Source organism: Lissotriton vulgaris, chromosome 3_1, assembly GCF_964263255.1.
Source record: "Lissotriton vulgaris chromosome 3_1, aLisVul1.2, whole genome shotgun sequence".
Classification (NCBI taxonomy): Eukaryota; Metazoa; Chordata; class Amphibia; order Caudata; family Salamandridae; genus Lissotriton; species Lissotriton vulgaris.
Window position 1 is genome coordinate 559,497,233 of NC_141689.1, and position 27,587 is coordinate 559,524,819.

General features: G+C 46.3%; 1 protein-coding gene across 7 annotated transcripts in view; it reads right to left on the bottom strand.

Moving 5' to 3' along the window:
* Positions 1 to 2,890: 2,890 nt before the first annotated feature.
* Positions 2,891 to 27,587, bottom strand: part of SSBP2 (single stranded DNA binding protein 2) — an 836,850-nt gene continuing 812,153 nt past the window's right edge. For 5 of the 7 annotated variants that reach the window (XM_086960845.1, XM_086960844.1, XM_086960842.1 and 2 more), the window contains 3 exons: positions 20,966 to 20,994; positions 6,114 to 6,212; positions 3,101 to 3,678 (listed from right to left, as the gene is read on the bottom strand). In XM_086960845.1, coding sequence (XP_086816971.1) covers positions 3,649 to 3,678; positions 6,114 to 6,212; positions 20,966 to 20,994 — 158 coding nt within the window. In that variant the 3' untranslated portion in view covers positions 3,101 to 3,648. Of the gene's footprint in view, positions 3,679 to 6,113; positions 6,213 to 20,965; positions 20,995 to 27,587 lie in introns of all 7 variants that reach the window. The other 2 variants (XM_086960847.1, XM_086960848.1) reach the window with 1 other exon arrangement.

Here is a 27,587-nt window from a genome sequence, read left to right on the forward strand (position 1 = left end):
TATGCGGACGACATGGTGATATACACTTCCGACCCAGTTGCGGCGATCCCAATAATATACAATATAGCTTTGCAATTTGAACAGATTTCCGGTTACGAGATCAATCAGTCAAAAACAGAGTGTATGGTCTGGAATATGAATGTTCAACTCCCCATACTGAAAAAGGAGATAAGGTATTAGAATCACGCAAAACCTTGATCACACCACCGATAAAAACCTACGCAGAATAGATAAAGAAATTGCTGACTCCCTAAAAAGCTGGGAGTTCCTTCCTATGACATTAATAGGCAGAGTCAACATAGGAATATAAGTTTTGGTTAAAGCATCATTTTCACTATTTCAGAACATCCCATTAGCATTTAAGGAGGAGGCTCTGAGGAAAATACAAGCCAAAATGAATTCCTTCATTTGGGCCTTCAAGGGCAAAATAATTTCGTGGAAGAAACTATGAAGGAAGAAAAATAAAGGGGATTATGTGCACCGGATTTAACTCTCTATGCATGTGGGCAGGGAAGATGCTCTTGTACCAGCCAGACGACTCAGACATAGGAAAAATGTTCAAAGTATTGCTATGGGACATAAAAGGAGGTGACCAAGCATTTATGTATAAGTTCAGAGACCCACACTTCTTCAAGAAGGTCCGCTTAAAGTCGCTCAGAGATATAGCGACTATCTAGTATAAAATCAGAAAGCTCTTGAAAATCAGCTACTATAGTGCCCTGGCTCCCATATGGGAATCCCCAGGATCACCAGAGTGGGCTAAAGATGCATTGGCAACTCCAAGGAAATCGGCGGAGCTAGAACGTTGGGCTCAACGAATGCCGAAGGGCTCCCTGCTACCATGAGAAGAGCTGAACAACATCAAAACAGTAAATCATCAACATTTAAATATCTACAAATAAGAAGCTGGAGTCAGGCAATTGGTACAGTGGTGGGTGTCTCAAACAATCTGGAGAGGGCCCTACATATGAGAAAGCGGAACAAGAAAGAGATCACAAACTTATACTGGATGATGATGGACATGGTTGACTGCGATTTCATCTTACCTTTCCAGCTCTGGGGAGAATGCTTGCCAGACCAAAGCCCAGAAGAAATTTGGCAAGTATCTTACCATACTATATTCTACAATATCAGCTGCCAATTTAAAGAGAAATCATCTCTTTTCTCTCCACAGAGTTTACTGGTCCCCTAAAAGGTTGTCTAAATTTTCGAGGGACCCCCCCCCCACACACACACATTTTGGGGTTCGGTTATTGAAGGTATGAAAGATATGTTCAGTTTCGTTATCGAGGTGAGCATAACTTTGGTATTTTTTGGTATCTTCTCAAATTATGAAATGCTACCTCGAGATGTAAGTAAATTGTCCTTTTATTTAATGTTACTTGCTCGCAGAGAAATCTGTAAATGCTGGCTTAAGAGTATCTCCCCGACTGTATAGGGCCATCGGGAAAAGGAAAAAAGATTTTTGGTTGCCATGTATGAGGTGGCTTGACAAGATGTGACAACAGAGACCTATTTGTCCAATGATTATGCCTTTCCACAGATGTACGTATCCCTCGGATCAGTTTCAAGGGCCATCTAGTTAGAAAAACAGAACTGACTATTCAGGAGGGTCTCTGTGTAAGTGCTTCCATTAGGATCAGATCAGAATCTTCATACTGCTAGCCGAATCAACCGAATGGGGGCCCCAGAAGGAGAAAATTGATTCTGGGCATATCTAACGACGTATGAGGACAAAAAAAGAAAAAGAAATTCACTTTTCAATATGTCTAAGAAATCGTAATAACTTCTTGTATATCAAACAATTAAGATATAATGCTCCAAATGTCCACAACTTTTCCTTCCCATTACCACAGACCATATGCCATGGCTTCACGATAAGAGAAATCATCAGAGAGGGGGATACCATGGGGGAAAGAGCAGGTTCAGGGACCATATACTATTTAAGCCTTGAGAGCTCCTAGTTTGCAAATTTAAAGTGTTGCAACTATACATAGCCCCGACATCAGTTAATCCTTCACGGTGTTTGGAATAACCCACTCTAGAAAACAGAAAATATGATTTCTTATACCAGCTGCAAATATTGCCAATAAAGTAAAATTGCTTGATTTTCTCTTCTCACGTTGTCTACTCTGCTGTTATAGTCTCTCCAGCAATCATTGATTCATAAAGTAACAGCTAATTCAAAGCCCTGTATCAGGCAAGACAGTATTTAACTGCGCTTAACTTTACACACGGGAGAAAGGTATTCGGATATGTATATGCTCAGCGATTTAGGAGGACCGAATAGATTTTGGTCAGAACAGCCAGGGTAGCCATTTAATTTTTCCCTCTCTCATATATGCAATACAAGAAGTGGATATCTTTCCATTTGACTTTCAGTCTCACGTTAGGAGATGAGATCTCTTCCCGTCTTTGATCTATTTTTGAACAAAGGACAGGGTCCCTTGTTTGCTCTGTGATCGCATCAGTAATGGCTATCCCACCTCAGCAGTGAGCTGCTGTGCTCATCGTTATATCCTGAGACAGCGTATCATTCATCAAAGCAGGTACCTGAACTCAAGTATCTCAATATTACACAAAGAATTTATATGAATGACTAGACAACAGGACTCGAGGAACAACCTATGACTTTGATGACGTGAACAACACTGCTGGTTGACAAGCTCAAGTTTGGGTCAGTACCTTGTGGTGAAGTAGACTGAAAACACAAACAACAGCAAGTAAAGGCTCCTGTGCCCTGCAATGCATACAACCTACTATATGGATGAAAACAAAAAGAGGCTGCTGCAAGAAGCAGAGGTTCTTGTTTAACTGAGCATTCAGAGCACTCCAGTGTTGTGTGTAATATTTCAGACATCTTGGTAACAAACTCACACTACCACTGAAAACCAGTACTACAGAAATATATTCGGCCCCACTTAAAGGGACAGGTAATTCAGTGCTTTGAATGGTCCTTAAAAGGCATGATACAGTAGAACTGTACAGACAGTAACATCTCAACACTGAATGAAAAGTCGTTCACTTGCTCAGTACAATTAGGACAAGCTTTGTCTACATCTTCTTGCTTGCAACAGTAGTTTGTCATTCACAGGGTAGCTGGTATCAAAAGTGATTTAATAAAAGCACTCGTATGCAATTTTATTCCTATGCATGATTGCAAACATTTACAAAAAACATAACAACATTTCATTTTACCTTAAAAAATAACTTATTAAGCAGGGATATACACAGCACAAAATATTTCTTGAAGAAAATGCAACGTTTTGATAATTAAAATGTAAACGTGGAAAAAATAAAGACATGGAATAAAAGTCCCTAATTGTTTCTACTTAAGATGTCATGTGATAATATCCTTTTACAATGTCCTGTGGGAATATATATATATTTATATTTATATATATGTACAGATGATTGCAGTTCAGTTTAGGGCAATTTTATATGCCACTCTTTACAGTTGGATGAATCCATATTGGGACCTTCCTTCCTCTCCGAAACAGGGCACGTGGTGAAAGACGGGAAGGTCTGATCGGCTGTATCTGAGATCCTCAGGTTGAACTGTACACGGCGAGTAACTGTTTTCTTCAACAGTAGATCTGCAACGAGGGCGGCCTCAAGGGGATCCTTGCGAAGACAACCAGTAGAAGATCACACACTCATGGTCATGCTAGGGGAATACTATGAAGAAGAAAGGAGAATCACCCGTTAGTGGGAAATCAGCGGAATCATCAATACACATTCAGTATAGAAAATAACACATTGCATCACAACAGATGTTCAACTCCGACCTTTGGCTTAGGTGAACCCCAGACATAAATCAAATAGTAGATTGTTGCCAAATATGGGGAAAAAGCAAAGACAAAATTCAGAGAAACATTAATGAAAATGTGTAATTTACAACCGGGTACACAAACTATCAAGCCTGAAGAGGGCCATGCATCTTCAAACAACAATGTATTTTAGAAATTATCCGTATTAGAAAATTCCTCATAAAAAGGACCTTGCGGTGCTTCCCAGCTTTTGGGACTACCATTATTTATACGTAATGGTTACAGTGTTTATTACTACTCTGAAAGTATCGGAAGAACTTGCGCGTGCAACATCAATGAGATGTTCAAGATGAGAACAGGTTAATGCCAAGTGCAGACTCTTCTTTTATAGTTCACGACTTTGTGATGACTACATTTCGAATACACAAACACAAAAAGTAATCAAAACCAGACACATCGCCATGCTTCTCCAGAAAGATCAGGCCAACCAAATTCACAACTGCGGCAACAAATGCTACTTCGGTAATGTGCCTACCTACCCCCACAGGAACACAGTATCAAAATGTCATATACAGAAAGAATTGCAAGGAGGAAAAATAAAAATGTATTTAGTTTCTTACAGCTGGAGCTCTATTGGGTTCAAGACTATATTTGTAGTTGTTACTTTCTGTGATTAGCATTTTTTTAGATTCGTGGGATGTGATACATTTTTAAGGAATCTTTTCTTTTTTACTGGTTCACTAGTATGTTTTGTTTAGCTGTTTGGATTGTATATTGAATTTAGCATCATTGATCTTTGGGAAACTTGTTACACATTGCATACGATTATGTTTGAGCAGCAAAACATTGGGTAGGGTAATGGTTAATTAAGTTAATGCAATGAATGAAGATGTAGTTTCAAAACTCCAGAAAGCTACTTTTCTTTTTTTTCTTCTCTTTATATTTACCTGTCTAATACTATGATATTTGATGAATATAAATTACATTTATATGAAAGAATGTTGTAAAATGGAATGTGTGTACTGTGATACCTTATGGAAGTAAATGTAACTAATGGAAAGAACATCCTTAACCCGTTGGCCGACAGGAGCACTCCCTCCCTGGTGCTGCGAACGGCCGACGCAGCCACGCCCACCTTTTAGAACGCCCGCACCGCGGCGGAATTGCCACCGCGGTTAAGGCATTAAAGAAAGGTTTTACGGTAGGTATATTATCTTAACGCCATATATGTTTAGATAAGAGAGACCTTTTTATTTTCCAGCTTTGTGTTTATTCTTTTTAACAGCCTTGTTGAATGGATTAGCTCTGATACGTTGCACAGTTTAAAGTAGGTGCTTTGGAGTGCTATTTATTTATTGTTGACAGTGGGGGCTGTTACAGAACTGGTTTGTGAAAAAAGATATACAACACTTACCTTTGCATGGCAGCCGTCTCTGCACCGTTTCTCTTCCTGACTCCCGGAAGCAAAGCACGACGTTGCTGTCACCAGCATGACAGCAGCATTGTAAGTGTTCTGAGTGGCCTGGTTCGGCGCTCAGGCAGGAAGTGGGAGCCTGTGCATGTTTTACAATGAGTTGGAGAAAATGCTAAGTGTGCATGACTGTTTGGCCGGCTCAAAATGGCTGGCCAAACCCTCATACAGATTTAAGTGCACATATTTCCTCCTCCCCTGCTTTGACAATCCAGCCTCGCCAAATCCTAACCTGGCTCGCAATGAAAAATAAAATGATAATAACATTACGTTATAATTTTTTTTTTTTTTGCACTTCTGAAAAGCAATAGGGCGATGCCCCTCTGCCTTAGCAGAGGAGCTGCCTTTGACTATTGAGGAAGTGTGAGAACTTTTTTCGTCTCCTTTATTTTTATGAATATCCATGAATTAATTGGATTTTGTAGATTTTTGATTATTGGTACATTTTTTCCATTTTGTTTTTTAGTAATTTACCGACTACTGGAACTGTTAAATATGCTCCAATTAAGCACTTTATCGTGAAACGTTACATTATTAAGAATGTCTTTTTCCTTTTGCCTCTGAATTCTTTCAGTGTATGAAATTTTGATCAGGCTCATCCATTCTTGTAGCAACGTAGAACTGCAAAGTAAAACAGTTAACTCTAAATATAACCAGAGGTGCTTATAGGAGGTCTGTCTAACAAGGTGTTGGTGTTCCAAAAGCATTTGAAATAATTGTGTATTGTTATAGATCTAAAGGCATTCAATACATTGGAAGAACAACGTAGACAGTTACCATTTTGGAAAAAATAAGCCTTGGATATAATGCAATGAAAACTAGAAGCAGCGAGTTGAAAGTCCCTTTTATGAGGCCTGGCAGGCATTACTTACACTTTCACTTTGAAAAGGATTCAAGAAGTTTCCACCCATTTCACTGTCATCCCTCGGAGTACCCGGCTGATTGCTCATACTCAAATTACCTGGCGAGTTCTGCTCAAAAAGAAAGGAAGACAAAAGGTATGCATTGCATCAGTACATAAGTTCACATTTAGAAATCGTATCACACAAATAAAATACAATTTTGAGGTAATTACTTCAATATGCGTTATGAGGTCACAATTTATTTTGAGTCTGACTAGTCTAGAAGTAGATGGTATTATTGCTTTGAGCGGGGCAAGTGGGGATTGTAAGACACCTACTAAAATAACGTTTTCCGAAATTAGCTTGTAGATGACAAGAGCTTGTACAGCAGTTTGGAAGTGGCCACAGAGATTATATGTTTGACTTTTTAGGCTCCATCTACTAGACGGCAGAAGCATTATGTTAGCAAAAATACCCACTGCCCATTGCTTTCAATCAGTTTGCTTTATTGTATTTTCTTACTTTGTATTTATTAGCCTATGTGGGATTGTATTTCTCTTCTTGAGCATGGCCTTATTTCCTGCATCCCTCCACTGTTTAATTTTCAGGCACAACTTTTTCTTTTTTTGTTACACACTCCATGAGAGTAGATGTGTTTTCAAGCTGTCTGCCTTGTGTATACTTCTATTACCCCCGTGCACAGTGTTGCTCTATCGTACCTGTGTGTTCCTGCTATATTACACTTGACCATGTGTGCTTCTGCCCCTCTAACCTGATTGGTCTTTTCACCCTGGTGCTTCACTTCCCATTTTTAACTTCATACAACTTCAGACTAATTAATTGTGCAATATTTTACATTAACTGGATATAGGAAAATGATTTAAAAAATGTACTTGCTTCTTATGCAAGATACCTGTCTCAGGAGATTTGACTATGATTTGAGAGCAACTGAATCTAAGGCAAAGCGGACTTTCTCTGTGTGGAGCTGTAAAATCTACGTATCAAGTTTTGTATTGTTTATCTGAGTTTAAAAGGTAATTGTAGATGTTCCTAGCACTTCTTTTTTTTGTTCATTTTTAGATATAAAGTGGGCAACAACAAAAAAAAGGATAAATGGTTGGTGAAGTTCTAGGTATAGCGCCCAGAAAAGATAAGTGCTCAAGATAAGAAAGCAAAGCCAAAAACAGGTAGCCTTGAAAAGAAATGTGGGCCTATTCAGAACTATTCAGAGTCGAGGAGGGTGATACACATGATGTTTTAGCTAAGACAACCCTTCGAATTAAGGGATATCAAATATAATGTGAGTAACAATGTGGAAGGTCAGTGTAAATGGGACATAGAGTGTATAGTCCATTGTGATCAGAGCTGCTAATATGGCAAAGTCAGGTGGCAGCCCTCCTGAATGAGATGCGTATAGAACTATTCTAAAGAGGGTATTAGAGAAATTACAGGAAACAAGGACTGAGTGTGGGGCTGACGAGCCACTGACATTCGTCAGAGAAGCGGCTCCAAAATTAAAGATATGCAGTTAAAGAGGTCTTAATTCTGACAAAGATGCCGAAGGAGAAAAACTAGTCGCCAAAATAAGACTAGACTTCATTGGCCTACTGATTGAATCAGCTGCGTAGCTAGGGGGGGCCGGGGGGGGGGGGGGGGGGGGCGGTCCGCCCCAGGCGGCACCTGTTTTGAGGCGGCTGAAGCGGGCCGGCACTGCACTCTCACTGACTGACTGTCAGGAGGAGGCCCGGCAGAGGCCCGTTGCGGCCGCGGAGGCCTGTGACTGAGCTGTGACACCGACTACTGACTAGGGCGGCGCGGTGCGTGGCCCGTGGCTGCCTTTACACACAATCTTAATCACGGTACCAGCAGACACTTTGAGAGTTTACTTTGTTTTGACCCGGACAGTGGACTACAGGGCGGCCGTGACTGCGGTGACACCCGTCGGACGCATGACACTAGTAAATCAGCCACCTCGCAGCCAATCGCTCACAGGGCCGCCAATCAGGTAGCGTGCGCGGTACGCACAGCCGCAACCAATGACGGCCCTGTAATATTTTGGGTCAGCCCTCTCGCCGCCGCACTGCGTTTCACGCTCACCGCCCGGCGCCCCTCCAGTCATGTCGAGCGAGTGTGGAGACCACCACCATTCTTGCCTGCCTGGCCCTGGCCCTGCCGTGCTGCTGCAGATGCTTACTCCTTACTGTCTCTCTGTGGGCCGGCTCTGGTGGCTGCGGCCTGCGGGCGGGCGGCACTCTGCGCCAGGGACAGATATAAAGTAATTGATTGAGATGAGTCGGATCAGAGTCGAGTAACTCGAGTCCCAGCAGTCAGATGGGGGCAGACATACCAGGGTGGTGGTGGGGCTATGATGCATAGCTACCAAGGTTTCAAATTGCTATGTGTAACCTAACGACATCTTCATAATTTCAGTGTATGAGTGGCATTTCAACTACTATGAGTCGGTGATGCGTGGCAGCAGTTGTTACTGCGCAGCCAGTGAAGTCTAGAATATTGAAGATGTAGAAACACACAAGCGCCGCTCAAGGTCTAGTTAATTTGCACTTGCATATGGTTAAAGGCCGTGCGCTGCGTGTAACAGTGAGTTTGCACTGCAGTTTATTTTTGTCACGTAACCTCTTGATAAGCTGCACGAAAGTGAAAGATTCGGTGACCTACTGAAGCAGTATTGAGGGCTCTCCTTGGGCGATGATGTCAGAGGTCCACAATCAAGTTTTTTAAAGAGTGTGGTGTGATTCGGGTCTTTCCCTGTTGCCAATGTGTTGTGCTACACTGCTGTTCATCAGGCTGCAAGCATCACGCTACTGGGAAGACAAGCTGGCAAGCGATGGCACGCACTGTGATTGCAAAACTCGAACACAGGCCACAAACGCTAACAGGCACAAACATAGAGAGTCAGTAGCTAACTATGTCACTTCCTTTGCTACGACGGACTGGAGCCGCATTGGTGAGAATTCCGAAGAAACTATTTGGTTTTCTTGCCAAGAAACTGATTTACGTTTCTCAGTACACTGACCTTAAAATCACAATAGAGCTTGCGCATTCTGATAAAAATAAACAGTAGCATGTACATGCAGAAGTGTGCTTAGATTTACGAGCAAAGAGCCTTGCAGGCCGGACAGACATGCTCTGCCACCAGAATGTCCTTTTTTTCCTCAGTGACCTTTGACTTGGGGGGAAAAGCACCTAGGCTTTTTAAGGCTACGAAAATGGACAGCTAGAAGATAACCCTGTGCCACCAGTACACAACGGTACCCTCAATTTAAAAAGTAATTAACTCAAATAATTAATCACTCAGTTTTGATTGGGTCCTGTCTAAATGATCGGGATCAGTGTAATTACAGACACATCGCCCTAAATAGCATATATGTACCTAAAACGTAAAAAATATAACCATTTCACATTTCAAGTTATTAAATATAAGTGACACAGATCAATGTATATTCCTGTCTCCTGGTGGGCTGTTGAGCCTAGAGATAAGCTGTGACTGAATCCATTTTGATCCCCTTTGACTTCCGCTACGTGTTTCCGGTCCGCCCATCTTTGCCGGGCAGGCTGCAGCTTTCCATGATACAGCAATGCACTGAATGTACCGGTTGCTGCATTTGCTGGGTGTCGGCACCATGGGGCTTATTTACAAGCGCCTTGCGCCACTGATGCGTCACTTTTAATATGGGGAAAAAGTGACGTATGGGCGCCGCAAGAGGCGTGTTAATAAGTGACACACTGTCTTGCAAGCAGCAGAATATCATACAATGAAGAGGAGGGAAGCAGGGAACGTTGGAACACTCCAGGAATTAGCTCCCATGAAACTGGTCATGCCTTTGGTTGGGAGAAAGATGAGACATAAAAGGACAAGGGAAGGACTGGGAGGAATGTAAAGTGAGGTGACGGGTGGAGTTAGGAATGTTGCTTTTTCAGATACAAATGCAAGATATTAGCTGAGTTTTAAAATCATTAATGGACTTGTAAATTGCATTTTAACACAAATGTGTACTTTCAAAAATCTGGTGCATTTCTTCTTAACACGTGTTTTTGGATTATATATATATGTAGGGACCAGTGAAAAAATTTAAGAGACTTGTGGAGATAGTAAGCGAGAGATGGGAGTAAGAGAGGCAGAGCCAGCGAGAGAAGGATAGAGGCTGGGTAAAGATGAGAGGCAAGTGGCGAGGACATTTGGATGTAAAGGCACGGAACCAGCAAGAGACATGATGAGCCTGGTCATAGGGAAAAGGGCATAAATAAGAGTGTTCTTGTGTGGTTTCCCTTTGTAATGTTCTTCACTGTGTTATTGTGCATGATCATAAATGCTTTACACACTGCCTCTGAGATAAGCCTAGCTGCTCGTGCTACGTTACCAAAGGGTTGAGCAGGGGTTATCAAAGGGTGTGTAGCCCCCTTACTCTGACTTAGGAAGAAGGGTCCCCATTTGGACAGTGGCCAGCCATTGCCGACTAGAGACCCCCATTTCTAACAAACAACCATTGCGATTTTGAGAGGAGTAAACATCTCAATGCCCATTAGATTCCCCATGTTAGACTAATGTTCTAATTTGTTACCTTTGCCTCAAATTGTAAAGCGCTCCGACATCCTTCAGGTTCAAGTTCGCTCTATATAAAACTTTATAAATAACTAAATGTAACTTTCATGATCGAGGTAACTGTTAGCAGCAATACTACGTGTCTCTCCTCGGAGACTCGGATATCTTTCAAGTACTCACCGTCCTTTTTCCCCAGCACACCCCCCCCTGCCCCCCCCACCCCCCACCCCTCCCCAGGGGCGGCAATCTGAGGGGTAGCCCCGGGCGCCACAAGCTCTAGCTACGCCCCTGGATTGAATTATGCATTAGGAGCAGTTAGCAGTTTGACCAAAACAGAGAACAAACTGAGCAAAGCTTCCAATATGTGTTGTTGAATACTTCTATAGCGGTTGCTCTGCCAAAGTCAAGCTGCAGAGTATCTCAGTTTAAGAGACCTAGGATAGCAAAAGAACTGAATCATGTTTTGGATAGGCAGGTGGTACAGGGCAGATGAGATTACAGCGGCTGGGCAAGCACAGCATTAAGTCAGCAAAGCATGAACGTGACGAGACATAATTGCTTTAAAAAGGACGGTGAAGAATTTGAAGAGGGCCCTGTTAAGGTTCAAGAGAAATCACATCCACGACATTCTATGTAGCCTGTATCCATATGTGCCTACCCTTCCTTAGCCAGTCCTCCGGTATGTTGCCTTTAACTCCAGGCAAAGGTTACCCTTCTACCTCCAAGTAGTAGAACGCAGCATCCTGTGCTCTCCACCAGTGCTCCCCACCACGCTTACTTCTTCCTTCTAATGGTGCTTCTTTAAGCATTCAACCTCTCCTCACTTCAACTCCACTGCACAAAATATCCTTTAGTACAGAGGACTTTACTGCACTGCAGATATGTTGAAGATGTTTCCGCTATAGAAATCCACGTGCATTTACAGATACATATAAGGGGAAATGTGTGGCTAAGTTCAGAACTTTGTTAATGATGAGGTCCTATGGAAGTCTTATGGCTATATATGTGATCTTGGTGGACCATTTCTATTGAAACGTTTTCATAAAACCGCCATGGTGAATGCCTTATAAGCTGAAAAACACTTTACAAGTCTTCACTTTTGTCGGCTCACATAGAGCATCTCTCTCTTAGTTTTGAGAATGGAGGAAAATACTCAGACTCTTGCCTCCCCTCTACCACTCCTCTCTACTATGTTATGAATGTTTGTCCTGCTAGGAAATTCTTTTTCCTGAGCCTTGAAACTAACCCCTACATGCTGTCCTCTTCCGTCATCCTTTGTCTTTACCAATGCATCCCCCCACCCCCCTCCGATCTCTCCTGCGGTTGCCTAGCCCCTACAATGCACATACATTCCACCACTTATCGCTCTATACTCTTCCTACCCACTGATTGCCCACATCTACTTAGATTCTATGTCAGGACCGGAGGCTTCGGATTATGCCATTCTTTCATCGCTTTATTCTCTACAGCAGCAAGAAAAAATAACACAAACTACTTTTCCCATGAACATTTGGGGAAAAAATAAAGTCAAACATGAGTCCTATCACAGTGTCCATGCACCGGTGTCTCCCATCATGCTCCGCTGTACTTGTCTCCTCCTCTTTCTTCGATGCTCGCAGCAAGTTAAGTTGTTTTTTTCCTTCTCTCCTGGGTTTTGGGTTCTGTGTGGTGCCTTTGGCCTTTGGCCGGGTGTCGGTTTTTCTGTCGTTTCTCCACAGATTCCCTTTGTTGGTCGCGGGACGCCTTGTGCGCTCCTTACGTGATTATTTGCCCAGTAGTGTGCGGTGTGGTGGCGCTGCCACCAGGGGCCGGTGTCCCGTCTGCTGAAGGGCCGCTCCCAGGTGCTTCTAGAGTGTTCCGGCGCGCTCCTGTCACCAGCGGGTCCCGTGCCTAGCCTCCCGGCTCTGACACCCTGCGGGGGTCGCAATTAGGTTTCCCCGTTTTTTTCTGGACGCCCTTTGGGTTGTATTATTTGTCGAACACCCTTCGGGGTCGAAATTGTGCCGTTTCGGCGTGGGAACGCTTTGCCGGGGTGCGCCCCGAGACTCTGAGGGCTGCAGCGTTTCCAGGGCCTAGCCCGTTCATTGTGTGCCTTGGGCCACCCATATCGCTGGGACACCCCAGACAGTAGAGTGCCCTGAGGAGGGTCATTTGGTTTTACCTTACGTTCCCGCTGCTAGAGCCTAATTTACCTCGCGATGCAGGGGAACGCGGACCAAGACCCAGAGGAAGACCCTCTGAATTACGTCCCGTTGGACGACGATTTCTACCAGGCGGTCGATGACTCAATCTATCGCGCGGTGGACCAGGCCATGGTCCCCCTGGAGCAGCGTCTCTCGGCACGCCTGGACGAGGCCTATGCCAAGTTTGCCGCCCTTCTTCCAGCGCCTACTCCGGCCTCTGGAACGGACTCATCCCCTCCCCCCCCTCCTCCCAAGAAGCCTTGCACTGAGGGAGTGGACTCGGCGGCTTTCGCTAGGGTGAAGAGCGCCTTCAAGGCCTTGGAGGACTCGCAACCTCCTCAGCCTCTTATTTCAGAAGTTCCCCCGCTTTCACCCCCTGCTATGTCTCCAGACCCGCAGCAGGACGACGAGTCTCCGGACTCGGAGGAGGAGGCCTGTTCCTCACGGTCGTGGCTGCCTTCTCAGCCCTCATCCTCCGCGGGTCCGTCCGACATGCTGGACCCGGACGACATCGTCCACCCCAGGTCCTCCGAGTGGGTCCCGTGTGACAAGGTGGCCCAGTACGTCGCTAATCGGCTGAGGAAGCCGGTCGACAAGGATGCTAGGAGCCGCCTGCATGCGGAGTGTCCCCGGCCCTCGGAGGGTAAGGTGGCCATGACCCCGGACATTGACCCGAAAATGGCGACCTTTCTCCAGAAGTTCGTCAAGGACCCCCGGAAGGGGATCGACCTGTCCTGGCGCACTTGCCAGGACAAGCTTTTGTACGCCGTTGGACCCATGACCAAGATCTTGGATATTGCGGAGGAGGCCAAAGTGTTGGGTGACGCGATCTCCCCGGAGGTACTGTCCAACTGGGCCCAGAGGGCCATCATCTTCCTCGGCAACGCAAACTGCGCCCTCTCTACGGAGAGGAGGCGTTCCCTGCTTACTAAGGTGGACCCCAAGCTGGGCGATCTCGCCTCGTCGGAGGCAGGTGCAGTGGCCCAAGGGGGTTTGCTCGGTGACCCATTCATAAAGGAGCTAGGGAAATTCGTGGCTACCTTTACTTCCCTGGATCGCGCTCAGTCAAATATCAAGAAGGTCTTCGCGTCTCGTGTTTTTGACAAAGCCGGACGAGGCAGGGGCCGCTCGTTCGGCCGGGGCACCAGCTCTGATAGAGGTCAAGGCTCCGGACGCGGCCAGTACCAGGACAAGGCCAGGTTCAACAATTTCTACCCCACAAGAGGGCAAAAGTTCGGAGGACGTGGAGGTCAACGTGGCCAGCAGCATGGCGGTGGTAGAGGTGAGTGTGCTGCCTTCCGCGAGCCTGAGAGTGGGGGGGGCGCCTGGCGCATTTCTTTCCTGCATGGGCCTCCCTTACCAGCGATGCTTGGGTGCTGCAGACGGTCCAGGGCTTCCAGATGGAGTTCCATGGCCGTCCTTGTCAGTTTCAGCGTCCTCGCCCCATTACCTTTTCCCAGCGCGATGCAGCTTTGGTAAGCGAAGAGGTCGCGGCCCTCCTCCACAAAGGGGCGATTTGTTGCGCTTGCGAACACCCCTCAGGTTTCATCAGCAATCTCTTCTTGGTGGACAAGGTCGATGGGGGCAGTCGCCCCGTGATAAATTTAAAAGTTCAACGAGTGGTTGGTGTATCGGCATTTCAAAATGGAGGGGATAAATCTCTTGCGAGATGTCTTACGCCCGTCCGATTGGATGGTCAGGCTCGACTTGAAAGACGCCTACTTGACGGTTCCTATCTTTCCCCCTCACCGGCGTTTCCTCCAGTTCAGGTGGGACGGTCAGGTCTACGAGTTCACCACTCTACCTTTCGGGCTCTCCTCGGCGCCATGGTGCTTCACAAAAGTGTTGCGGCCGGTGGAAGAGGCCTTGCGGGCTCAGGGGGTCAGGATGATAGTGTACCTGGACAACATGCTACTCATGGACCAGTGCCCCGAGAAGCTACGATCACAGTTGCAGTCTGCGGTCAACCTTTTGCAAGGCCTGGGGTTCGTGATCAACGAGAAAAAGTCCCTTTTGGTTCCCGCACAGTGCGCTACGTTTCTCGGCTTCAACATAGACTCGGTGGCATCCACTTTGAGTCTGCCGGCCAGAAAGATGGCGAGGATCAGACACGAGTTGCGTCAAACTCTAGCGAAGCAACTGATTTCCTTGCGCCATCTGGCGAGGTTAGTGGGCCTGTTGTCGTCTTCGATTCAGGCTATCTTCCCGGGACCCCTTCATTATCGCGCCATGCAGCGCTTGAAGGCATACCATCTCCGGAGGGGATTGACGTACTCTCAGTTTATTCCTTTATCGGACGACGTGAGGGACGAAATGAGGTGGTGGCTCACGCACATGGAGGCCTGGAATCGCCGTGCGATTTTCAGTTCCCCCCTAGATATCGTGATAGAATCAGACGCCAGCCGTTCCGGCTGGGGTGCCAGGTGCGGAGATTTCTCCACGGGCGGCGCCTGGTCTGCTCTCGAGCAGTCCTTGCATATCAACTGCTTGGAGTTGCTAGCGGGCTCCTTCGCCGTGCAATGTTGGACCAAGGACAGGGTTCAATCTTGCGTCCTTCTCAGGATGGACAACGTGTCAGCGGTCCGTTACATCAATCACCTGGGTGGTACCAGGTCCAAGATGTTGGCGGATCTAGCCAGGGACTTCTGGCACTTTTGCCTGGACCACCAGGTATCGGTTTCGGCGGAGTATTTGCCGGGTCGACAGAACGAGGTGGCCGATTGGCACTCGAGGAATGTCTTGGACGCCAGCGTTTGGAAGCTGGATCCTACTCTGTTTGCCAGACTCTCGGACCGTTGGGGTCCATTCTTGGTAGATCTCTTCGCGTCCCGCCTGGACCACCAACTCCCGCGGTATTTCAGCTGGCGCCCCGATCCTCTGGCAGAGGCGACAGATGCGTTCCTCCAGGACTGGTCGGGTGTGCAGGGATATGCGTTCCCACCGTTCTCGATAACGCGTGCGTCAGCGTTGCTGCGCCGCCAGTTAGCGCACGTAGTGATGATCACTCCGTGGTGGAGGTCGCAAGTTTGGTTTCCGGTTCTACTGGAACTTTCCTGGGATTCTCCGATCCTACTCCCCCAGTCTCCCCACATTCTGCTGCATCCAGAGGGAGCGCCCCACAGATTGGTCCTGGAAGGCTCGTTGCGCCTGATTGCGTGGAGGCTCTCCGGCGACGCTGGACGCTGCCTGGCCTTTCGAGAACGGCAGAGGACTTGCTCTCCAAGGCTTGGGCTGACAGCACGACCAAACGCTACCGATCGGCTTGGCTCCGGTGGAGCCATTGGTGTGTGCGACAGGGTTTGGATCCCGTGGGGGCGCCTGTAGTGCGTGTCTTGAATTTCCTGGCGGAACTGTCTGATCAGGGACTGGCTTATCGGTCTATCAACACTTTCCGGTCAGCGGTGTCGGTGGGGCATGACCTGGTTCAGGGATCCCCGGTTGGCGAACACCCTTTGGTCTGCAGGCTTTTGAGAGGTATACAGCTTTCCTTGCCGCCGGAGCCTCGGTATTCCGCCCTGTGGGATGTGAACAGGGTGCTGAATCTATTCCTGTCCTGGCAACCGAACAGGTTTTTATCTCGTAAGGAGTTGACTGCTAAGTTGGCCATGTTGTTGTGCCTGGTGTCCTGCAGACGGGTCTCGGACGTGCGAGCGCTGGATATAAATGCCAGGGTTTTTTCTCCTGAGGGAGTTTCTTTTACCGTCAGCAGGCGGACCAAAACGCATACTAGGGTCATTTCGTACCCAGCTTTTCAGGACTCCCCTAAACTGTGCGTAGTGCAGTGCCTCCGTGCTTACGAGGATATGACTGAAGAGACTCGCCCTCCGGGTGAGCGGCAGCTGCTTATTGCCTTGCGTAAACCGTATCAGGCGGTTACTTCACCGACGATCGCCCGTTGGGTGCGTTGGGTAATGCAGGAGGCGGGGATTGATACTAAGCAATTTGGGGCTCACTCTACGCGGGGAGCCATGGCATCTAAAGCTTTTGCCCTTGGGGCTCGGTTGGAGGATCTGATGAGAGCACCGATTGGTCCTCGGACTCCACGTTCAAGAGGTTCTATTTCAAGCCAGTTATTGATGTGGCCAGGTTGGTGGTCGATAAGCTTTGAACTGGCATAATCCGAAGCCTCCGGTCCTGACATAGAATGCGAATTTGCCTAGCCTTGGTGCTGGTAAGTTCCAATTCTATTAAGGACTCGGAGGCGAGGATTATCCCTCCCAGTGACTTCATGGAAGTGGACCCTCCCCGTATGCAATGTAAGTAAAGCGTTTATGTTCCTTTCGTAGGATATGCGCATAATGCTCTGCGGTGTACTGCTCTTCCTTTTGTACTGCTGACGTTCTATTGGAACAGGATGGATCTGATGGTGTGTTCTCTTGCAGGAGCGGATAATTCAAAACAAGATGCGTAAGTGGACTATGGTTGTGGCTTCGCGCGAAGAAAGAGGAGGAGACCAGTACAGTGGAGCATGATGGGAGACACCGGTGCATGGACACTGTGATAGGACTCATGTTTGACTTTATTTTTTCCCCAAATGTTCATGGGAAAAGTAGTTTGTGTTATTTTTTCTTGCTGCTGTAGAGAATAAAGCGATGAAAGAATGGCATAATCCTCGCCTCCGAGTCCTTAATAGAATTGGAACTTACCAGCACCAAGGCTAGGCAAATTCGCATTCCTTTCCTCTATGGCTCTGAATATTACCTCCCCCTCCTCTAAGAGCAGGGTAGCAATAGAAGGTATACTACCATGACACTTATCTTCTTTTAGTATTCCATTTTCCCTCGTGTTTCTTTTAGCTCAAATTCGCATTTATTTTTTTAATTAAATCCTTAGACCAGAACTGTGACAACAATGAAACCAGTGCATTCGTTTTGCTGAAGAAAAGGGAGGCCTCTTTTACATTTTTTTCACAATAATCAATTTTCTAAACTGGAGAGTCTCTATTCTGGAGTCCATATACTAATAATCGGACATGAGTCTTTTATAAAATGAGATAGTGTTACGTCTAACCAGGAGGATATTAAAATCTTCAACCAGGAGGACATGAACATTTTCCAGTTTACTCGTGATCAGGAAATTGAATAGTATTTGGTTTAGGAGGAGCTGCAGTAGGTTATTGTGAATGTGAAGGAGGATAAGGATTGCAGTTACTGAAATGATGATGAAAGTTGCATGAGGTGGGCAAACTGGACTGCAAGGTAATTAAATGAGGCAAATGGATAAGGTACCCGGTGCCTATGGGGAGTAAATAATAAAGGGGACTAGCTAGGGATCTGCTTGAGGAGGGCAACGAGATCTCAAAGGGTTTTCTGGAGCTGAACAGGAGGAGGTCATCCACTGGCTGACACCAGTGAGACTGTTGGAGAAAAGCATACATGATGGGAAAAAGATCCTTTTGGTGATAGCAGTCCAATTGTTTACAACAAAACATGAAGGGGCCTGAGAACCCTGCCCTAAAACATGCCTACGGGAAGGGGATAAGCAGAGACTAAACCACAACAGGCAAGGGAACATTTAAAGAGACAGGAGGTGACTAACGCAAGAGCTCAACTGAAAGTATTTGTGTGGCAGGGAGAGAGGGAGGTCGCTTGTCGATGACCATGAACATCTTAATGTCATCACAATCCTCCGACATGATGTAATTTCTAAGTTGTACTGGATTCCCATCGCAGAAACTAAATCCAATAAAATACTAGGGCAGATGACCTCACATCCAACACGGGGTATCTTGAACTCTGGGGCCGCCTCTTACTAACTCTTAAGACTCGCACTCGTTGATGGCTGTTACCACATGCAACACGTGTGCGCCCTGGGGCAAAGCAAGGAAGAAATGTCTCCATAACACAGGCCTTACCTCCTGCCACCTGACAGCAGATCTCAAATCCTGCAGAGCTGCCCGCTCTCACCGCCTTCCAAGGATACAGAGCATTACCTACTCCTCCCGCAGCCAAGCCAGCGCTCACTGCAGCCCTCGGGCCAAGAGCACTGTCAATGGATAAGAGGGAGCTAGGGCTGCGCGCGGTCGGCAGAACAAGTGAAGACATAGCAGAGGGACGAAACAAATTCAATGCAAGAGCTTTGACTACGGAGAACTAAGAAGTACGCTGGCCTATAGTCATTGACACAAACATAAACGAAGGGTACACTTATTCAGGCCACGGGCTTTGATTGTAAGAAGATGCACTCTTAGGGGAAGAACAATAGCATTTAGCAGGGCCGTCATAGGTAGTGCTTTCCGGCTCTGAACGATTGACGGCCCTGCTCTGCTGAGTTCAGGAGCGTTACTATTATTTGATTGGTGGCGCCACCACAGTCTAAATTTTTGCGCACACAAGGCCAAATACAGCCCAACTTTGTGCACCCCGCCAAGAGAGCTATTTCCCCACACAAAGAGGAAAAATATGGTCTATTTGTGCAGGAAATAGCCCAATCTGAGCCTCCGCAATGTGCACTTGCTGGGGACTAGGCTGCGCTGGGGCAGGTCGGAGTTGGATCATGATTGGTCCAGCTCTCGATTTTCATGTCAGGCGATGTGGTAGTCAGCTATCATTGGTAGCGCTCAGCTACCTAATGACAGTGCTGCCTCGCTTGCCTGCAAGGTCGCCTGAGCCTCCGAGTGGCTGTTGAGACCTGCGGTGGGTGCAGCCCCATGTCATTGGTAGCGAAGCACTATGCTAAATGTTATTGGTAGTAGCATAGCGCTCAGCTGCCAAAGACATGACGCTTGCTCACATGACCCCCTTGCATGGCACAGCCTCGCAAAATTGCGCCTACGGCCCGCACTGCCCGGCCATAGCCTATGCCGCAGTCATATTAGACTGTCACTGACTCGTTATTGCCCGCAGACAGTGCAGCCAGGCGCTATTATTTTTTGGTAACATCGCACCCAGCAGCCCAGTGTGTCACTGGGCTGCTGGAGTGCCAGTGTTACAAAAAAGAATGGCTCTAGCAGCCACCACCTGCACCACAGCATCAGTATGTAATGGTAACAGCCTGCACCAGACTGGTGATCCAGGGTGAGGGGGGGGTGCAAGTGCCCCCCTTTGCGGACGCCCATGATGATAACACTTTTGTGGTAGGTGAAATCATTCTAATGAATGACAGGTGTGAGCAGAGATTTACCACCTTCTACATGTACGGGTGGGTGTGCATTACTGTTTGAAATGTGTGAATGGCACAGTGATGAAAAGAGGATAGATGCAAGTGAAGTGAATGCCAGGTTCATGGGTTACACCTAAAGAGCAACTGAAGTGGAGCTGCACATATAATTATTGACATGGCCAACGAAAAGTAAGGAAATCAGGCACACCAGAATAAGCACTTGATTAACAGCAGGATCTGCAAGCTGAAGGGGGTATAATGTTTGACGCTGGAATGGATGGAAGGAGTGGAGTACTTTTATGGTAGGTAGTTTGAGATGAGATTAACGTCTAGTGGCTTGAAGAGAGATTGGGTTGGGTGCAAGTCTGTGCTGATGAGGGCCTGGTCAAGAATAAAGGGAAAAAAGTCTTGAATTTTGGTTGTACTGGTGACAGAGCTAGGGATTAAGGCAAATGAAAAAGGATTTGGGTGTGCGCTGCTCCAAATATCCTAATAATTATAAGCACTGAAGTGAATTGCTATATTGTTAGCTGTATGTTTTATATCTTTGCGTGCACACATTTTTACACGTATAAGGAATATTATATACAGTGAAAGTCTTCAATTGCCTACATTAAACTGACCAGTAGTCCACATATCCAACTAGTTTAAAATCTTTATTTAACTTTAAATGAGGTGGGGTAAAATAGTGATTAAGAGGACTAGGATTGCAGTTTTAGTGACGACAATCTCCTAGAGTTTGTCCAAGCTTTTACTTTTCGAAATTCTTAAAAAATAGTTGGATCCATCTCTAGTTAGCAAAAGCAAAAACCTAGGCAAAATGTATGTGATCCATTGTCAATTTTGCGTAAACGGCAATGACATAAAACATGAAAGTAGCTTCTCTGAACAAGTTATAAAGTCTGCCTTTTATACTTTTACAAGCATCAAAGTGATCACCCAGATTCTTTTCAGAAACTCAAGATATATTTAATAATACTTCCATACAGGTTTAAATGTAAAAGGGGCTTATAATCATAACAGCCTCCAATACCCACCTTTGAAATACTGTCCAGATCACCCGAGCCTAAAAGAACAAAAAACAAACAAACATTGGGCACGACATCAAGAGTTGACATATAAAACGAGCACTGTTAACACTACTGCAATTTTTTTCAATTGAATTTCATTAAATGATAACAGCAATAAGGTGTTCATCAATATGATGACGAATGACGGTGCAACATCAATGACTTACCGCAGCACAGGGAGAGTGCAAGCAGCATAAGTTGTATGGTATACAACAGTAGTCATGCGAGAGTTAAGACACAGTCATTACAACAGTGTTGTGGGGTGTAACTTCTAACAATTACCTCAGACACTACGGGCATTTTAATAAAACATGGATGGTAAGTGATCATGTGGGAAATACTTGCTTAACAGTAAGAACATGATCTGCCACCCTACATGATTAGCAGCTCTCTTGAAATGAAATGGAAGATTAGCAATATACGTTCAGTCTCGTGTTCTCGCCATGTAAAGCGCTCTGATACCCTTGAGGGTCACGTTCGCGCTATACAAAACTTTCTAAATACATAAATACGTGATGGGGTGGCTATCAAACAATGCAGAACTCCTCAAGACTAGTGTTTGGGTATGTCCTGGATGAGGACAAAAGGAACACTTTCTATTAAGTTCTCATAGAGTGTGGTTCAACAGGTTTCCTGTTTGGCAGGAACGGGAATTTGGCACCTGCATCAAATGTAGGCAAAGCATCTCCTGTACATGGGAAACACAGCACTGATGGAGGCATCTTTCTTGTAATTACGGAAACTGGATTCAGATACCTGTAGATTAACTCATTCTACAGACTACGACTATACTTTTACTTTTGGGGTTTGGAACTCTTCTTCACGCATGCATAGGCTGTTTTCTGTCACTCCCCATCTCTTGCAAACATGCTACTCATGTGACATTCTAAAGGGAAGCATTTCTGACCATTGCCCAATACACTTGGTACTTGATATAGGCAATGTTTCACCACTAACTTAACCATGGAGAATATCAGTAAACTTACACAAATACCCAGAAGAAAGAAGCCCCTCAGGCCACATATCCAGTCCTGCCAAGCGTCACGCAACACGTGTGACGCCCACGCATTTCAGTGCGGTGATCCGCATCACCGCACTGAAATGAAATTTCACGCATTTTTGCCCCTTCCAAGTGAGCCAACGGCGCCTGTCACTGTGCCCGTCACCCTGGCTCTCTCTGCTGCTCGAGGTGCCGCCTGTGTCCCGAAACAGTTAACAGCAGCAGACTGCGCAGCTCTCCGAGACCCGGCGTGCTACAAATGTATCGACTGGGCCGGGGATTGTTAATCGGATGTGACCTCATCACGTCCGGCTGCCTGCAGAGGAAGTGAGATCCCTGGTCCTTAGAAGCGGCGGGGGATTCGAAAGAGTGGAGTGCCTCCTAACGTTTGACTTAAATCCGTGGAGCCTGCCCCTTCTCGCGCCTCTGTTGTGCTGCCCTCTTATCAAGGAGCCGCTTGCCTGCTCCGGAACAGAGTTGGAGGACCGCGATCACTGCAGTGCTGGGCAAAAGGGTTAAGTGGTGCCTGCAGCCTCTGTTGATTCTGCGCGAATCCGGACCGGACCACGGATGATGCAGCCAGTCGAGTTTGGGCCTGCAGACTCTCATGCGCTGGTCGGGTTCCGTGCTTCACTCGGAGAGACTGCCATTGACATTACTGTCGAAGGTAATGTAATTGCTAATGCTTTATATTTCATTTATGCGCCATGAACATTCGGCAGGACGTAACGTCCTGCTCCCGCCCGATGAAACGTGAGCGGGTGGCTGCAGTTCCTGTGAAGTAATGTGGGAGGCTGCATTAGTAATGAGTGCTGCTCTTAATTCAGGAGTTCTGACCCACCAAACCAACACCAAACCAATGGCAGGGACCGCGGCGGCCCCTGGAACCCAGGGCACACCGTTAATGTGCATGCCCGGTTGCTCCAAGGACTGTTGTGACCACGACTGAGCTCACGGGCGGCACCGGAATCATGACAGCACTACTCTAATCGCACCTGCTGTGCTGCCGGTCGCCTGAGCTGTGGGGCGAACAGGAGCTCGGGCTGGCCGAGAAATCAAGGAATCTGAGCCCACTTGCAACATTCAGCCAGAGCAGCACCACGAGCAGTGGTACAGTAGCGGCAGCGCCGGAGCCAGTCGCATTGAGGGGTCGGTGCAGCCTGCAAAAGGGTCAAAGTAAGTATAAGCCACCCGAGTGCGTGTGCTTATTCTACCGTCTGAAAACCGTACGTGCTGAATATGTGACTAAACCCATTTGTTCACAAGTAAGACAAAATAAGTAACAATGTTGATTTGAAATATTACAAGACCTTTATTGCAAACATTAACACATTCCATAAGTCTGCCTTTGTTTAGATGTGTTTTTTTCAATGATTGGAGGTTTGTGTGCAGGTTAGAGTCGCTGGGGGACGTGCGATAGGTTGCTAGAACGTTCTGTACATTGGTCATCCAAAATCACGCCCGGAACATGCCCCCTCGCTCTGTTTCTACCAGTAACTACTGTTGTGCAAGGATCCTGAACGGGTTTTCTCGGGCAGGAAATGTAACATGCATTCGGTTAAAAATAAATCCTATGGTGGCTGTAAAATTCAATCATGACATACGAAAAACTTGGCAACTGTGGTCTAAACTGCAGAGATGGGTGAAAGTAAAGACTTGTGCCAGTACATTTTTTTGCAATAATAAATGTGCAAATCCTAATACATCACAGCTTTTGTGCCATCACGAACGAGCATAATCTTTACAACAGAGCTGGTTCGTCGGCTTCTTCAAAAGAAAGTGTCCTGAAAGTCAGGTCAGTGAGACTTTATCAGCCAAGCTATGGCCTAAATGAGTGCCTCCCACGCACCACTTTCTTATGCAGCCATGCTTACTGCTCATGTGGTCGGCAGCAATCGAGTGACTCTCCGAGACACTCACCTGACTATAATAAATTATGAACACCTTCCAGGCTGCTATATTTATTTTCTGCAACGTTGGCTGCAGTCCGATAAATTAGTTGTTTAACAATTATTTCTTATGCTTTGAAGCAGTTAACTTTAACTCTCTTTGCTCAAATGATTGTAATTTCTGATATTAAGGTTTCCCTCTTCTTCACTGCTTTATTTTGTTCGCGAGCAAGTGTCACTCATAGTCGCTGAAATGTCACACATAATTTCAGTGAAATTATGAAAATGTCACGCATACCAATCTGAAACCTTGGCAGCTATGCATATCCACACAGGACAAACTAAGCGACGGGTCAGATTCCTCCACACAATTACAATCGGCAGTAGGTAAGGCAAGCTGGCGGGGGCAACTGATGTAAGACTCCGCCTTAGCCAAACAATGATCAATACAGGAGCTAACAGAATCCTCAATTCAAAACCGTACCGCACAGTACGGTGTGAACCCCTCCACTGACCTCTTACGCTGCCTTTAAAATAAAAAGATCTCAGTGAATGTCGTTTTCCTCCCATACGGAATAAACACCAGTGGAACACAAGCGCAGATGATATGAAGGAGATGAGGAGGCAGGCAGGCTATCAGCAAATCAACTGCACAAGAGAGTCCCAGATGACCATCTCCACAGGGCGCAGTAAGGAGGACAGAAACAACTCCAAGATGAGATCACCAAAGAGGAGATGGCTTAGGTCCTTACTGACCTATGAACCTGTAAATCTCCAGGAAAAGATTGCTTCCCTAACAATTTGTACAAAACAGGCAAAGATATTGTTGTGATGATGTTATATGAAAAATTCAAAGAGTCAGAAAACACTGGCAAATTGTTTTATCTCTAACACCAAGACTGAAAAGGGGCAGAGACCCTCTGGATTGTAGCAGTTATCGCCCCATTTCATTGATAGACAGACATCAAACAATTAGTGTTAATTGTGATGCAATTATGTAAAGTGATACAGTCTCTTGTACACGATTCACCAGTGGCGGTGGCTTTTTTTTTAACCTATTTTGGGAGCTGCATGATAGCCCACAAGAAGCCTAACCAATGAGAAAAATAAATATTTGACAGAGTTGAATGGGACAACCTTTTCTGTAGATTAGACAGAGTAGGCCTGGGACAAAACTTTATCCCCAAAGTCGGGTGACTTTATGCCAGCACAACGGCACAGGTTAACTGCAGGGGATTTATATCAGGCACATTCCCCATTACACATGGAACAAGACAGAGTTGCCCCTTTCCCCACCTCTATCTGTTTTGACCTTAGAGTCTCTGTCAACTGCATTGGCTATTCCACCTTGATTAAAGGAACAAACATGCGGCCAAGTAAAATCCTTTATACGCTGATCACACCTACATGACAATCATCGACACAACATTGCTCCAGAATCTAATACACATACCTAACTTTCTTAGTCTTCTCAAGCTATAAAATTAAATGGGGGAAATTGGAGGCTCTTCCAATGCCCTGTATCACAAACGGTGGCTTGGGGGATCATGACATCTGCTTGGTACCAAAAGGCCTTAAATATCTTGGAATAAAGGGGTTCAGATTGTGAAGAATGCTGCAGCAAGATTGATTTTCAGAATACCACGTCACCAATCTTGCTCATCTGAAACGCCTGCACTAGCTGTCAATAACTAATGGTATCGAATTCAAGGTGCTTACCCCTTGGATTTAGAGTCTTAGCTGGGCATGGTCCCCCCTACTTATAAAAAAAGACTCCGGCCTTAGCAGCACATTGGATTTGACAGATCGAATAATCTCAGCCTTTTGCAAGTCCCAAAAAGTTTTAAGGCCAGAAAAGGTGACAGATCCTTTGCATTACTGACAGACAAACTCTGGAATGCACTTCCAATCAGCCTACGTATGGCTCCTTCTGAGCCCATCTTTAAAAAGAGGTTAAAAACTTTCCTGTTTGAGGAAGTGTAAGATCATCTTGCTCTTTACGTCTCCAGTTTAGCTTTTCTACTAGCTCCGGGATGCTTCTCATGTAGCAGCTGTGTGCTGTATAAATGCAATTGACTGATTAAACTGAATGATGGCCTTGAACAGAGAGTAGAAGATAACCTGGAAAACAAGTTACTTACCTTTGGTATCGCCTTATCTGCTAGAGACTATATCTAGTCGCAGATTTCTTACCTTAAAATTTCTCCAGGCGTCTGACTGGATCCAGAAGATTCTTCGTGAGCAGTATCCCTGCCTGCCGGTAGGTGGCGTCAGGGCCGGACTGGAAACCATAACTGGCCCTGGCAAACTGCTCGGCCGCCGAGCTGTTTACTAGGGCCGGTTTCGGACGATTTAGTTACAGGTAGCCAATACTGCTGCCTCCCCGTAACAAAAACAGCTTAGCAGGGACCCAAAACCGGCCCCCACCCTCGAGACCCACCGGGAAAACGCCCAGTGCCCGCTTCGGGCAGTCTGGCCCTGGGTGGCGTAGATCGACTCCGCAGCAGTCACCGGTATCGTCCGTGCTGGAAGTGTCGTTGGGTAAGCACATAGGCACCACCCAGGCGTGCTGATATCAGTTTCTTTTCACAACGTTCCATGCCAGAAGCACAGAGTCATGAAGAACACTTATCACTGGTGTGTCAAAACTAGGGCCCTGAAATGGGTCATCACGGTCCTTAGAAATCCATCCACAGAGAGGGGCGGATGGGTGGGTCGGTAGGGAATCTGTGGGTGGATATAGTCTAGCAGATACAGTGTTACCGAAGGTAGGTAACTTGCTCATCTGACAGAGACTTCTAGCTGCAGATTCCTTACCTTAGATTAGATACCCAAGCAATATCATCCCTGAGGACGGCCTGCAAATCAATTTCAAATGAGAAAGTCCTGCAGGACCGAAAGGGCAAACTGCCCAACCCTGCAGACCAGACTGCCAAAACAGTATTGCTTGGTGAACATGTGCAGAGAAGCCCACATTGCTGCCTGCCAGATATCCAGAACCGGAACTCCGCGTGCTAACGCAGTGGTGGCAGGCTTAACTCTGGTAGAATGAGCTTTTGCTTCTTGGCCAATGCATAGAAGATTTTGATGCAGAGCACGACCCCATCTGGAGATGCTCCACTTCTGCACAATCTGAACTTTCCTAGCACCAACATACCCCACAAAGACTTGGTCATCCTCCTGGAACTCGTGGGTGCGGTCAAGGTAGAACGACAACGCTCTTTTTGGGTCCAGACTGTGGAGTCGCTCCTTTTTCTTGGAGGGATGTGGAGAAGCATAAAAGGTAGGGAAGGTGATAGACTGGCCTACATGAAAAGGGGTGACTCACCTTTGATAGAAAGGAGGCCCTTGTGCAAAGGATAGACTAAGAGGTTTGAATGAGATTCACTGCTGGCACTGAAGCCAGTGCAAAACATGCGCATGATGTGATATGGATCCATGATCTGTGAATACCCACAGTCAGAAGGGCCACAACGTCCTGTATGTACTGAAGCCGGTTTGAATATTTATGGGAGCCTGAATGCACAGAGATTGCAATCAACACATAACGCTTCTAGAAAACTTAGGGAATATCATAGGTGGGTGGCTTGCAGATCACCTCAATATAAACAGAATAACATGATACAGGACGCTACCCATAAAACTGTATGGCTTACCGTGCCCATTCCCCATAGCTATGGCTGTTGCAACTGAAAGAAGA